Genomic DNA, 13,075 nt, shown 5'->3' on the forward strand with positions numbered 1-13,075 from the left:
ACTGCACAGATCTCTGGCCTTGAAGATAACAAAGTTACACCAGACTATCTCTGCTGTGCATGATCATCCCATAAAGAGGAATTTGGGATAATCCAACCCTGGGTTCTGTTCCAGAATCTAGAAGGTACAGAATTTCACACATTTTTACTGCACGCTCGCCATTTCTGTCCTTAACACCTTCTTTCCCTTCTGGAACTGAAGTCCTATCCACTCTTGCTACCCTTCTTTCTTAATATGGTCCTATAGTGATCCCATGTACCAAGTAGGTCAAGACTAGGTTCAGCTCACTTTAGGGGCCCATGGTACTACTTCATTTCACATGGTCAGCACCAGTACCCTGCAAGGACAGATACCGCTGGTTTGCTTAAAAGAAGCTCTGCAATTGCCCCAACATCCTTTGAGTCACTTTTTCAGTGTTGCTTCAGGTGTCCCTGATGGTCTGCAGGAAAAGCAGAGGTCTTTTACAGGCAGGTGCCATGGTTTTTATCTTAAATAAAGGTTATGCCAAGACATGGATGTAGACAGTATAGAGTGGACACCAGCAAATGTTGGATGGAAATAGTATAAAGACCAAAGTTAAGCCAATGTTTTAGCTATAGTTCCTGCCAAAATGCATATCACTTCAAAAAAGCACACAAGCATTATGTTTTGCAGTTGCTAATTCTATTTTTGAGTTACTAATATTTCTATCTTTGCTTCTGATTTTGCTAATAAAGAACTGTTGCGAGTACAGTAGTCCCTATCAATGATGGTCAAGAGGACTAAATATAAGGGAAACCCCAGCACTGCCAAATGCAGAAGTTCTTGTAAACAATGGGGCAATGGTTTGCTTGGATGTGTGCGGAGTATGGATGTGTGGATTTCTTCCTTTTGTTTTGAAGAGGAATGTGATCCTAAACAGCAGCTCACTGTTGGGCAAGACTTTATTCCCCCATGGGGACTGCAGAGGAAGATCCTCTGTGTTAAAGCACCTAACTGGTCCCAGTGCAATCCCCTCCCACGCACACTTGAATTCCTACTCCTATAGCAGCTCTGCTCCAAACTGATACTCTATGGGCAAAAGAGGAACCGAAAATGGCATAGGGGAGGAATCAAAGAAGAAACGAAACTTTGCTTCATCCACTACTGCTCACCACCCTACACCCATTGAAGCAGAGATACAAGGAGGCTCTGGGATAGATGGTGTGGGGCAGTAGCATATGGGGCTGGGCTCTATAATGTGTCACAGATTAAGTACCTCATAGTTTTGGCACACTCAGCAGCACATCCTTTCAGAAATGAGAGTGCTATGGAGGCCATGGTGGCAGCACATCGTCCCTTCTTTGTCAAAACAGGAGATCTGAGTAACAGAAGAGACTTTCTCACTCTGTTTTTCCCGGCAGACACAACCCTGTCCTAGCCAGACCCTCTGCAGTCCCTTCTTCCTGGTATCAGCACAGTTTGCACACCTGTATGGGAGAAGTTCAGGCTAACCTGGCATATAATGATAGGCAATTCTGCTGCCGAGATGAGTCAGAGACGGGGGCCAGGAGACATCACGGAGATGGGAAGCGACCGGCAGATGGTGTTCAAGAGCCCAGCTCCACAGCTGGCAGAGCACCGCCAGACAGGCTTCAAACCTCTCCCCAAATCCAGCTCTTACCAGGACACACCCTGTGCCCAACCACATGTCACAAGAAAAGTGAGGCACTTCTGCTTGCACACCTCTTCCTTAGACGGCTCGACAAGACTGTACTATTAATTTGATCTCTTGTTCCTATTTTTAGGAGAATTATTGCCAGGATAGTTCATGAGAACCGTAAATCACAACAAAGGACTGTCTACATGGAGCGGAGGTTTCGGTATCAGCAGAGAACATTATGAACCAGCAAAAACAGAACAGCAGACAGTGACTGGAAGTTGAAACTAGACAAGCTCAGACTGAAAAGAATCTGCCAATCATGAGGATAAGTATCGACTGGAATGGCTTACCAGGGGGCTGTGCACTTTTTGTAGCTCCTCCATCAGGATTAAGTGCCTCTTTGTAGAAGATCTGCTCTATTCCAGAGAAAAAGATGGCACCCTGAAGCCCCTGACCTGGTGGTGCAGAAGCTTGGGCTGGGTCGGCTAGCGATCCCTTCTGCCTTCCAAATCTTGCAACTCACATAGTGCCTTTGAGCCGAGAGAAACACGCCACTCCCCTCACTGTCACTTCGGGGAGTGTCACCAGCCGCTGCATGGCGGTGGACAGGCAGATTTGGACCTGAAAAGGATGTCTGCAACACACTGCTGAGGAAACAGGAAATCTGAACAATGTGAGCAGAGCAGAGAACATGTGACCCCAGTGAAATCCTCCTGCATCTGTATTCGCTGCCTGGAAAAGGGACCAAAGTATCTCTCAAAACATTCAAAGCCAAGAACACAAACACTTCCCTCCTATGAGACTTCCTAGGATCAGAAGTCCATATAGCAGGGGTACATGCAGGGGTAGAGAAGAGCCAGCCACCAACAGGCCTCATTCTCCATGATAAGTGATGGTTTTCATTTGCTGTCTGCAGAAACATAGGGACAGGATTCTCCTGATATATACATAGCAGAAAGGAACCAGAAATGAGCAGCAAATGCAAAAGGCATCTCAAAGCAGAGAGGGCACTGGAGCTCTTCAGCACCAAACCATGCGCCAGAGAGCTAGCAAAGGTGAGCGTATGAAGTAACCGCAGATCTTAGTCCAGGACACCAACACTGACAAGAGGCAGAAGGATATGCTTTTTAGGGCAGACCACGTGAACCTGACCATTACCTGTGGCCCATTCCCTCCGCATCCACAGGCATTGGGTTAGGGATGTCAGGGAGAGACCGACAACCAGTGTGGACAGAACAGCCATCCCACAGCATCACAACCTACCCAGAGGTGACACTCTTCACCAGGGAACAGTGTTTCATCTGTGCGCTGTTAAGCACAGATTGTCTACAAGCATGTCTGAAGAGAATGACAACTGGGTCAGATATCGTGGATGCTCCATGCAAAAAAGAGCACCAGCTATGGCCTGCACGTTGAAGCCCTGGCACTTGCTGTCTAGCTGAGCCAGCTCAGAACAGGGCAGCATGTCCAGCAGAGAGGCAGTGGGGGTGCCTCTCCCACTCCACCTATTCTTTCTGACTATTTTGTTTTTCCTTTCTTTCTCGCTCTTCTTGATCAAGTTAGCAGCAGCCCAACTCATCCTGTTCCATTGGAAGACCACCTGGCAATGTGATCCCCTCCCAATGATGGAAAAAAGAAGGCCAGAAGGGGTTTTATACAGCAAAGTGAGGCAACAGGGAGTGAAGGGCCTACACACATCAGTCCATCCCATGCTGACTGATCCCCTGAGACAAGTTCAGCCTTGCTCAATAGAGGAAAATCACTTCCCATTTTCAAACTGCAGGAAATCCCCATTCCCCTTCAAAGAGGGATCCTAGGGAGGAAACATCTGTGCACTTAAAAGCCTCAGCTCCCTGAAGATGTGTTAGCTCGCATTGCGCTGCGGCAGAGTGCAGCCCAGGGCCTCTCCCGAACACACAACCCAAGGTAAAGCAAAACAATCCCAAAACCACAAATGCAGGCCCTGAGCAACCTGATCTAACTCTGAACAGGGGGTTGGACCAGAGACCTCCAAAAGTCCCTTCCAATTTAAATTATTCTATGATTTTATGATCCTATTTCAACAGAGCATCCAGCCTTGGAGCAAATGAAGAGGATGCCTCTAGGTGTAGGAAAGGTTTGAATTAAATGCGGTGTCAGGACATTTACCTGCCGTTGCCACTCGCTCAGAGTCACACTGCACTTCTGCTGCAGATGCAACAGCACAAAGAAAGGCTACGGGTCCAGCTAAGCAGCTCCCCTGCAGTGTCCTGCCCAGAGCTGGAGGATTACTGGTGACTGAAAGCGGGACAAAATGTGCAGGGGAAACTCCCCGCAGGAAGCAATGCAAGGACACAGCAGAGAAAAACTGCCATAATATGAACCTGCACCAGAACAGCCCTCTGTCCTGTGGGGAAAAGCTTGCTCTGTACTGATATTACTGAGCTTATGTTTCTATCTAACTGCAGTTTTCATAAATACCTAACTTGGCAAAGGTGTGTGTCAACCCAAGGCAGACATGGTGCAGTCAAAGAAGTGAGGTCTGTGTTTGAACATAGCTGATGCTGCAAACAGTATTTGCTAGTGAAAGAAGCACTTTGCGGCAGGGGTGCCTACACCAACACTCATGTCCATCCCAAGTTTGGCATGAAGATCCCAGCACTGAGAAGCACCCCCGCAGCACCTCCCCAGACTGGGCACCAGCATGCCTGCACTAATGTGTGCCCTGGTGAAAGGAATGCCCAGGGCACCTCTGAACCCCTCCAGCATTACCCGCAGCCTCTCTCTCTCTTGTACTTTGAGTCATTCTGTATTTTGTTCATTTTTATGCAATCTTTCTTGCTCAACATTTGGTTTCCATGGAGTCACATACACTGTGTGAAACAGATTTATATTTAGAAAACAGAACGGGTCATATGACCTGTCTCGGTTGTCATGGCAACCAGCACAGCTCCCGTTCGGCTGAATCTGATGGCACATGGCTGCTGGGGACAAGTCGCCCTCCCTGGGTGGCCCTGCGGGCACTGCCTCTGCAGCAGAAACACAGCAAGACACTGCCAATGCCGCTGCCCCTCCAGCCCCCAAAGCCCAGCCAGTGGCATTCCTCTTCTTTGGGCACCATGCCTCATCTCTGGCCATCTTCTGTAATACTAGCCCTCTTCCTCCAAGGGAAACAGTCCCTTTGCCTGTGCCAAGTGTTAGGGCGTCTCAGAGCGCTCCTTGCACTGCCAGGCTGGAGCCGTGGGCGGAGCTGTGCCCAGCACATACCCCACATGCCAGTCTAGCAGGACAGCTCTCATTTTTCCCAGTCTTAAAAATCTCCCTGCCCTAATAAGTCTCCTCTGTGCCATGCCAAAGTCTTCTTCACTCCTTCTTCCTCCTAAATAACTTCAGCATCTCTGTGCAGCTATTGTTGCCTTGGATGCCACCTCTGCCACCTTCCTACCAACCTACTGCAGCTGTGACCAGGAGGAGGACCAGGTGGCCCTTGTGCATGGGTCTCTGCTCTGGGGCCAACTCTCCTGTAGCTCTCTACCCCTCTATTTCCTATTTGGCTCTGAAATGCAGTGTGCATGCTTCCCACCCAGCTCTACCTTCCCCGCTGAGGGCCTGCTCTCCCAGCCAGATCCACAGCTGCCAAAATCATCCCTCTTCTCCCACCCAGGTCCCTGGCTGTGGTGCAGGTATGTGCCCAGGACTTTGCTTTAAGGTAATATCCATGAAAAGCATTGTGTTTGCAGAGAATTAGCCTTCTGGGACTGGTGTATTTTTCTCCGCCAGTACCCTAAACTAGGAAAAAAACAAACTGCTTCTGAAGGATACATGACCCAGGGAGACAGACTGGGTGATGTTTTCTGGCTCAGTGCTGTGCGAGAGATCAAAATGGGTGGGAAGAGAAATTCTCTGCTCCGTGAATCCTGCCTAGACCCCTTCAAAACAGGGGCTGTCGAACCAGAGGTGAAAAATCCAAGAAACTCCAGTGCAGCTCAGTCCTCTCCCTTCCTTCTCAAATAGGCCTGGTGCATGAAGCCACATAAGGGGCCAGTCTGGAAGAAGCCACAGCATTGAGCTGCAGCTGAGCCTGTCCCCTGTGGTGGGTCTCATGGGACCCATGGCACCAGGTCTGGTCCAGATCCTACTGCAGACGATGCTCACTCCCTGGCAAAGCAGCAGTTCAGGGAGGCGCTTGGCAATGGCTGTAAGAAAGATGGGGTGGGGGGGAATTCAATGTGGGGAAAGAGCAAGGGAGTGGGGCCCTGATTTGGGGAGGGTGGTTAGCAAGAAAGAGAATAAAAAGCCTGTGTCGGCTCCCAATTTGGGGAGCAGCAGGTGTGGCAGGAGGGTGAACGCAGTTTGCAGAGGAGGACAGCCCGGCGGCTGGCTGTCTCACCTCTTGTTCTGCCTGAGCTCTTGGCACTCTCCAAGCAAGTTCATCGCTTTCCTATGCTCCCTTTTCAGTGTGCTCACAGCTGGTGTGAGTGTTACCCTGTGACAGTATTTAGCACTAACTGACAATGGCGTAGAATCCTGGCACTGAATTAGCAACCCAGAAAGGAGAAACGAAGTACCACCCTCACAGCAGGCACCGGAGACCCTGAACCAGATGGGAGTGGTGTCTGCTCTGAGTAAGAAAGCCTGTCTAGAACATGGTGACCATGGCTACACGCACACATGTATCCCTGCAAGTATAATGCATATATACCCGTAGGGAGCTCAAGAATCACCCCCTAAGAAAATACAAGTTTGTTTTTCCTTTCTGTGCTAATGGACAAAAGGTCATTTAATGGACAAATCTGTTTTGGAGAGGCCAAAGGTGCACTTGGCCAAGAAAGGGTCAACCAGGCAGATTGCTGTGATGAAGGGCTCAGCTCCGCACACAGTCGAATGCAGAGGAACAGTAACAGCAACACAGAGGGACTATGATGGGTGGGGAACCGAGATAACCTAATCCCACAAACAGAACCCTGCCTGGAGCCTCCCTGTGCATGAGAGAATCAGCCCCATTGTCTGGGGTGAAAACCATCACAATGAGTCCAGGGAAAGGCTCTCTAGATCATCTTCAAGACTGACACTGCCTCTAGGGGATGGAACTCATTATGGGATGCAGGCAAAGAGCATCTTGGGATGCAGGCAAAGAGCATTTTGGGATTATACAAGACAAGGGATGGATAGGGGAAGAAACAAAGGTGGGGGAAGGGAGGAAACCAGTGTGTGAAAACAGAGGGGTAAGGGGATGAAGGGAGCTAGTTGCGTGTAAATGGGCAGCTGGTCATCACATTTGTCTGTCCATGCCCCGAGTCTGATCACTGCAGTCTGTCCTGTCTTCTTATTAAAATCCATTTCTAACTGTTCTCCTGGGTAAGGGCCTCTTCATTCAGTATGCATGTGCATGCATGGAGATTTAATTACTGCCAGCAACTGTAGTGGGGACCACAAGTCATAGGGGCCAGTGTGTTTGCAGTGCCAGCAACTGGAGGACTAGTGTATCATGTGGGTGCATATGAAGCTGGACTAGCCAGGTATTGAAACAGCCATAAGTCTTGGCCAGATACTGGAGAGACCAGAGGGTCTTTGAGCTGCTACTGGAGGGACCAGGAGATCCAAGCCAACTACTGTAGGGACCATAAGTTCTGGTTGTTGGCTGAGACCCATTTGCTTATGCATGTCTCTGTGTGTGTCAGGTGAAAGGATTCATGGCTCAGCTGCCAGGTAGACGTGGTATCTACATCCAGTTACTGGAAGGATCTTCAGTATGTGTCTGTGTGTGCTGGTGTGTGCAAGGAGGCCTGCGAACCGGCAGCTGGAGTGGGACTGCGGTCTCAGGGGTTGCATGACCAGGTACCAGCAACTGGGGAGACTGGGATCCAGGGCCAGCTCCTGGACAGACTGTCCCAGGCCAGTTACTGGAGGGCTCCACATTGTATATATGTATGCATTCCCCACTAACAGACCTTTACCCTTTTTCAGCCAGAAAGGGGAAACAGGATGAGGCTGTTGGTGCTGTTTGTAAGAGTGCTGAGTGTTTCTGTCTGTGTTGATCTGTGTGGCTGGCCATGTGTATAGATATAGAAGAACCATGCATGTGAGTTTGTGTTGTATACCTACTGGGAATACATGCTTAGCCTCTCCACTGTCTGGACCTGGGGATATGGAGCTGTGGCAGTCTTGCCTTCAGTGGGCTACCCGATTCAGCAGCCCCTAACACGGTGCACATGCACTTCCTAGCCCTTGGTATTCGTCTTTCCAAGTGCTGTGTAGAGGACAGTTAGCCGAGATGGAATAATACCAATCCAAAACAAAGCTAAGCAATGATGAAGAGAGATACCTCACATGTGCCTATCCCCTGTTATAGGCCTGGGGGAATGGTGGAGTATTGCAGCATATCTCTGTGTTCATGCCTTTGTGCAGAAGCTCAGCTCAGCAGCACCAGTTTAAGAAAAACCTTCACACGCTATATCTGCCTAAACTGTAAGGCACAGGGTACTGAAATGAGGCAGATCTTAGCATCAACATGTGGCCTTGGAGACCCTCATGGGAAGTCAGCATATATACTATACAGAAGTTAAAAGGCAAGTGCAAGAACGCCAGGAAGGATTGGGCTCACCGGTTCCCAAGCACAGCTGTATCCAACTGCCTCCTTCGAACATGGAGCAATCCCTCCCAGCAATCCGTTTTCCTGTAGCAGTCAAGGAGTTTCTCTGAAATATCTGTAGTCCTTTTTCTTCTTCCCAAAGACAAATAAAGAAGTTAGCACTCTCCCGTTCCTCTTGTTTTCTTTTCAGCACCATTGTTTCTTGCTGTTCACAGAGTTAACATTTGCCATCTCCAATATGAGCTGTGGAGGTCTGGGAATGGTTCATCTGCCAATGTACAGCCAGCTTGGGTCACTAACAAGCAGCGCACTGCGTGCTTTGCCCTGCTACCTTTCTGTTGTTAGGAAATGAAGCCATAGTGTCTTCCTACCATGATCTTGATATAACAGGATGTGCCCAGCTGGGACAAAGCTGATTTCTCAAGAGATCCAGAGCCGATGATAGCACAGTTTCATGTTTCTATGCCCAAGCTCTACATGCTGCCGCATACACTCGGCTCACTAGGATGTGACAAAGTTTGACGTGAGCTACTTGAGTCACAGCCCTATTGCCTCAATAGGAATTGAGACCTGGAGCTCTGCCACAGGCTGCCATGAGCTGGCTCTCCTGGATCCTAAGACTTCCCCAGGCAAGAGGATGCTTGAGCATACTTCACCATGGCTTGGTAGAGTGGGAATGGGCAGGAGAAGGTAAAAGCCTGGCGATGAGGCAGTGCCAGCACTTCATGAGCTCTGGGCTGGATGTGCCCCATGCCAGGGCAGGCCAGGAGGAGGCAGGAGCCTCCTCTTGCCCTGCTCAGGAGGGATGTGCCGCTCCATCTGACATCAGCATCTGGTACAAGGCAGAGCACCAGGGCCAAGCGCTCTGAAGAGCTTTGTTGTCCTGGGCAGCCAGGGACAACAGGGCTATTGTTGAGCAAACCTTGTACTGTAGGAGTCACTCCCATAGGCCCAGAGAGTCACAAGGCCAGATCAGGCCAGCTGCAGCATTACTGCTTGTCTCCAGTTTGAAATGACACGCTGCAGAGACAGATCCCCCCTTGAGTGACTGCAGAGCGTGACACACCAGCAAGATGGTCAGAGGCCCAAGAGGCAGCCAGGGAGCTGGGAGCATGCTGCTTGCTCCAGGTGCTCTGCACTGGATAGGTGACTGGAAGCAGTTAAAAAAAGAAACTTCCCACAGCCACCTAAATTTGCAGTTTGACCCTTCTCCCTCGGCTGCTGCATGGAAAAGGGGGGCAGAGAAGTCACCCGCAGCAGGCTTGAGGGCAGGCAAAGAGCTGGGCAGCACGACTGTCTTCTGCGCTCCTAGGGCCCTGTGAATGCAGCTGATTTTGGAGAAATGAAACATCTGGGAATAATGCCAAATGTTTTTTATATGGGGCCTCCAGCCCGCACGCTGCAGGAAAGCTCAGCCTGGGTAAGCGCTCTCTGCTCTACCCACTGACACAGAACGCTCTTACTAGCCCAGGATGAAGCCCCAAGCCTACCCATGCTCACCTGCACACAGGAACGTATCCCCTCTCTCTGGCCAGGGCCAAGAAGCACTGACAGCTTTGTGGGATTAGATGCAGTGTCAGGATTGGGTATTTCACAAGACTTTGCAGCGAGCTGCAAAATGAATGCATGAAGAACTGGAAGGGAGCCCCAAGCCACTCTGGTCTTTGTGGGGATGTGCCATACCCCCTCCTGCCATGACCGTCTCCAAACAATGCCACAGGGTTTTATCTGAAGACAAATGTGAAGAAGTAACTGCTTAAATAGGAAAAAACTTGAACAGAAACCTAGCAGAAATAAGAAGAGGTGGTAAAGAAACCTGTGCCTTGCCCACGTGCGGCTCTTTCAGGTCCGCTCTTGATCTCATGCATGGACTTTCTGCGTTGCACCATACTTTGGATTGCCCTCCTGGTCCCTCAAACAAAATCGCTCCTGGAGGTGCGGGTGGGGAGCCCTTGGCCCCCCGTGGGCTGCCGCGGGCTGCCCAGCCATTTGCTGACCCCTCTACCAGCCCTGCTGCATCTGGCAGCCTGGCAGCCTGTCTGCCTTGAGTGTGCTCCACAGCTCCCAGGAATTACAAGCATCCTCTCTTCCAGCAGCATTGCCTGACCCAAATAAATAGGTAAATAAACCCCAGTGTCAGCCACGGCAGTGACACAATAAAAGAACTGCCCCCAGCAACAAAATACTCCTGCTCCAAGTCGGATTGCAGGCATCCAGCGTTTCTCCCAGGGACAACGTGAATGTGGTGCCATCGCAGGAGCTATTAGCAACACTCACTTGCTTTTGTGGTTTATATGGAACTGGGACACTTTTCCACTCCAGCAATGTACAAGGTGCAAAAAGAAGTTATGAAAAATATACAAATCACTATGAAAGAAAATTTTTCTCTCAAGGGTACAGTGTACCTATGCAACGTACCTTCATAAACATATGCCACTTACAAGGGGGCTGTGCCAGGGCATGCCTGTACTTGCTTCATTTCTCATACATCACTATGTTTTTTTTAACAAGCACGATTCCACTGCTATGTTTTGCAGTTTCCCAGACACAATAAAATCACTTCATAACAACTAATAATTAGTGTCTGTTCTTTTAGGAAGGAAGGGATTCTCCCTTAAGTTATATAGACTCTCCCACGTGCACACACAAGCATGCACAGCAAAGCTAAGGCATGGCAACACCCACCTCTGCTGCAGTCATCTGCCAAAAATGGCTATTTACAAAAAAATTTTGGAGCAAGTGAGTAACATATTTGTAAGTTAGAAAAGTAAGTAAAAGCATCATAGAATAGTTTCTGGTCAGAACTCCGTTGCTGGTGTATTCTCCTTCTCAAGAGAAGTTAATGAAAGGATATTCTGAGATTGCCCAAAGAATAATGCGGGTTAGTTGTGTCTATCTATCTTTAATTACCTTTTTAAAGACTTTAAATATCCTCTCTCTTTTAGGAAGAATGTTGGGACCAGGTCCCTGAGAACCTTATGTTAATGATCTGCTTTTCTAATATGAAATTTTTATTATAAATATTATCTCAAAATCTATGCAATTAAAATAAAATTGGAATAGTTAATTCAGATTCTGTTCCTGGCCCCAGGCCTTAAGCAAAGCTATTAAGGTTTTGGCATATTGTAGCTACATTTTCTTGCACTTAAAAATGAAATTTGCTTCCCCCTGTTGCTGTGGTAGGTCAGGATCCCCAAATAAAGCTCCTAGCTACTTTTGCAGGCAGCCGGGATAGGGACTTTTTTATTTACAATTGTCTTCAGTTTTTCTTGAAAGGTGTTTCCCTGCAGAGAAAATCTGTTATGCAGTCCCGACCTGATATTCCCTGGATTAAATGGCCCTCCATGACCAAAACTTTGGGAACCTCAGATGCAGAGAAAACAATGAAATGGCCAAGATACAAAGTGCTGCCAGATGCACATTCCTGCACTCTCCCTCGTAATCTCTCTCAGGCGCAGGGAATGTAACTGTCGTTGCCTGTAACTCTGCAGTAAAGCACGCTCAGACAGACACAATATTTAGTTTTTATTTTTGCTGCTGCTACAATTCTTAATAAATGAGCAAACAAAAAAGGCAAGGGAAGAAGGCCATTCCCACAACTTGCCAAGGCCGAGCGAGGCTGCTGGAGCCCTGGCCGGAGCCTCCGCACGGAGCCGTGGCTTGCCCTGGACTCCTGCCTGCCCGCCACTGTGGCCAGACAGACGGACAGGCAGCCACCACTGGAGCATGGGTGGGCGCTGGTCCGGGAGTGGGGCTGGTGTGACAGCAAGTGGGAGGCCATGTGCCCATCCCTGCTGGGGGGACAAGGTGGCAAAGGGAGGACTGGGGGCTTTCGGGCTCTATGGTGCAGTGCAAAATACTTGCTCCCCCCTTGCAGCTGGGACACAGGTCTCCTGCCAGGCTCAGTGGGCACGTCCTTCAGGGACAGCCGGGCTGATACGCGTGCTTGCTGCATTTGCAGCATTTTTCCAGGGGTCCCTTCTCTAAAAATGCAAAGTGTGGGATTGCCTTTGTACCCTGACAGAGGACTGAGATGTCACTAAAGCAAAATCCTCCTTCTCTGCCAGGTTCAACGACTCTGGAGGTTGCTCAGGCAGGACATGCTAAGCGTGACCACAAGCATCTCTGCCTGGCTGCCTTGACCCCCTCCCACAGGAAGGTCTAGACAAGCGTGGCAGAATTGCCTGCTGGCACCAGAGTACGCTATATTCATTTACAAGCTTCTTCCCATTACAGGAATGGAAAAAAGTGCAAATGCGACATAGAGGTAATGCAGCACCATCAGCTGCTTCTGAAGATGACCCTTGGTGGTCAGAGCAGCAGAACATGTCCATGCTCCGCAAAAGCCACGTGCTCCCCCCTGCAGCTTCTGCTGCTCCTGGGAAGGACCGAGCTGGTTCGCATCGATCCTGGCAGCACGAAGTCCTTTCTGTAGCTGTTGTCCCCTCCCTGGTGCTCCTACACAGAGGCTCCGCTCCTTCTTCTGGCCTTTCTGATTTGGAGGAGGACACCCACAGAGGACACCCGTGTCTCTCTCCCAGAGAGACCTCTGCCACCTACTCAGGCCTGTAAAGTGAGCCGTCATTTCAAGAGCCTGGGCAGTCCTTGGTAACATGGATGCCTCTTACCTCTGATGTACCACCGCTGACATGAAAGGCTGTTCATGTTTACTTTCTAATTAGCAGCATACCTTTGAGCATTTGAAAAACCTCTGCTTCTTGTCCTCAGAGCTACTGCTCCTGGCCCTCTGCACACTAAAGGGAACTCAGATCTCATTTGCCCTGTTTATCCCTTTTAAATGAAACTCCAAAGTACAAGCATTTCATCTGAGAAAAAGCATTTCATCTGAGAAAAAGAATATCCAGGTCACCATATTTGTGCAG

At 49.4% G+C, this 13,075-nt stretch overlaps 1 protein-coding gene across 4 annotated transcripts in view; it reads right to left on the reverse strand.

Annotated features, from left to right (window-relative positions):
* GAS7 (growth arrest specific 7) overlaps positions 1-13,075 on the reverse strand; it is a 105,492-nt gene that overhangs the window by 69,813 nt on the left and 22,604 nt on the right. For 2 of the 4 annotated variants that reach the window (XM_075169748.1, XM_075169747.1), the window contains exon 1: positions 1,972-2,127. The exons of the other annotated variants lie outside the window; for them this stretch is intronic. In XM_075169748.1, the coding sequence (XP_075025849.1) occupies positions 1,972-2,004 (33 nt within the window). In that variant the 5' untranslated portion in view covers positions 2,005-2,127. Of the gene's footprint in view, positions 1-1,971; positions 2,128-13,075 lie in introns of those variants that run through there. 4 annotated transcript variants of the gene reach the window in all.

This window comes from Calonectris borealis, chromosome 20 (assembly GCF_964195595.1).
Source record: "Calonectris borealis chromosome 20, bCalBor7.hap1.2, whole genome shotgun sequence".
Taxonomy (NCBI): domain Eukaryota; kingdom Metazoa; phylum Chordata; class Aves; order Procellariiformes; family Procellariidae; genus Calonectris; species Calonectris borealis.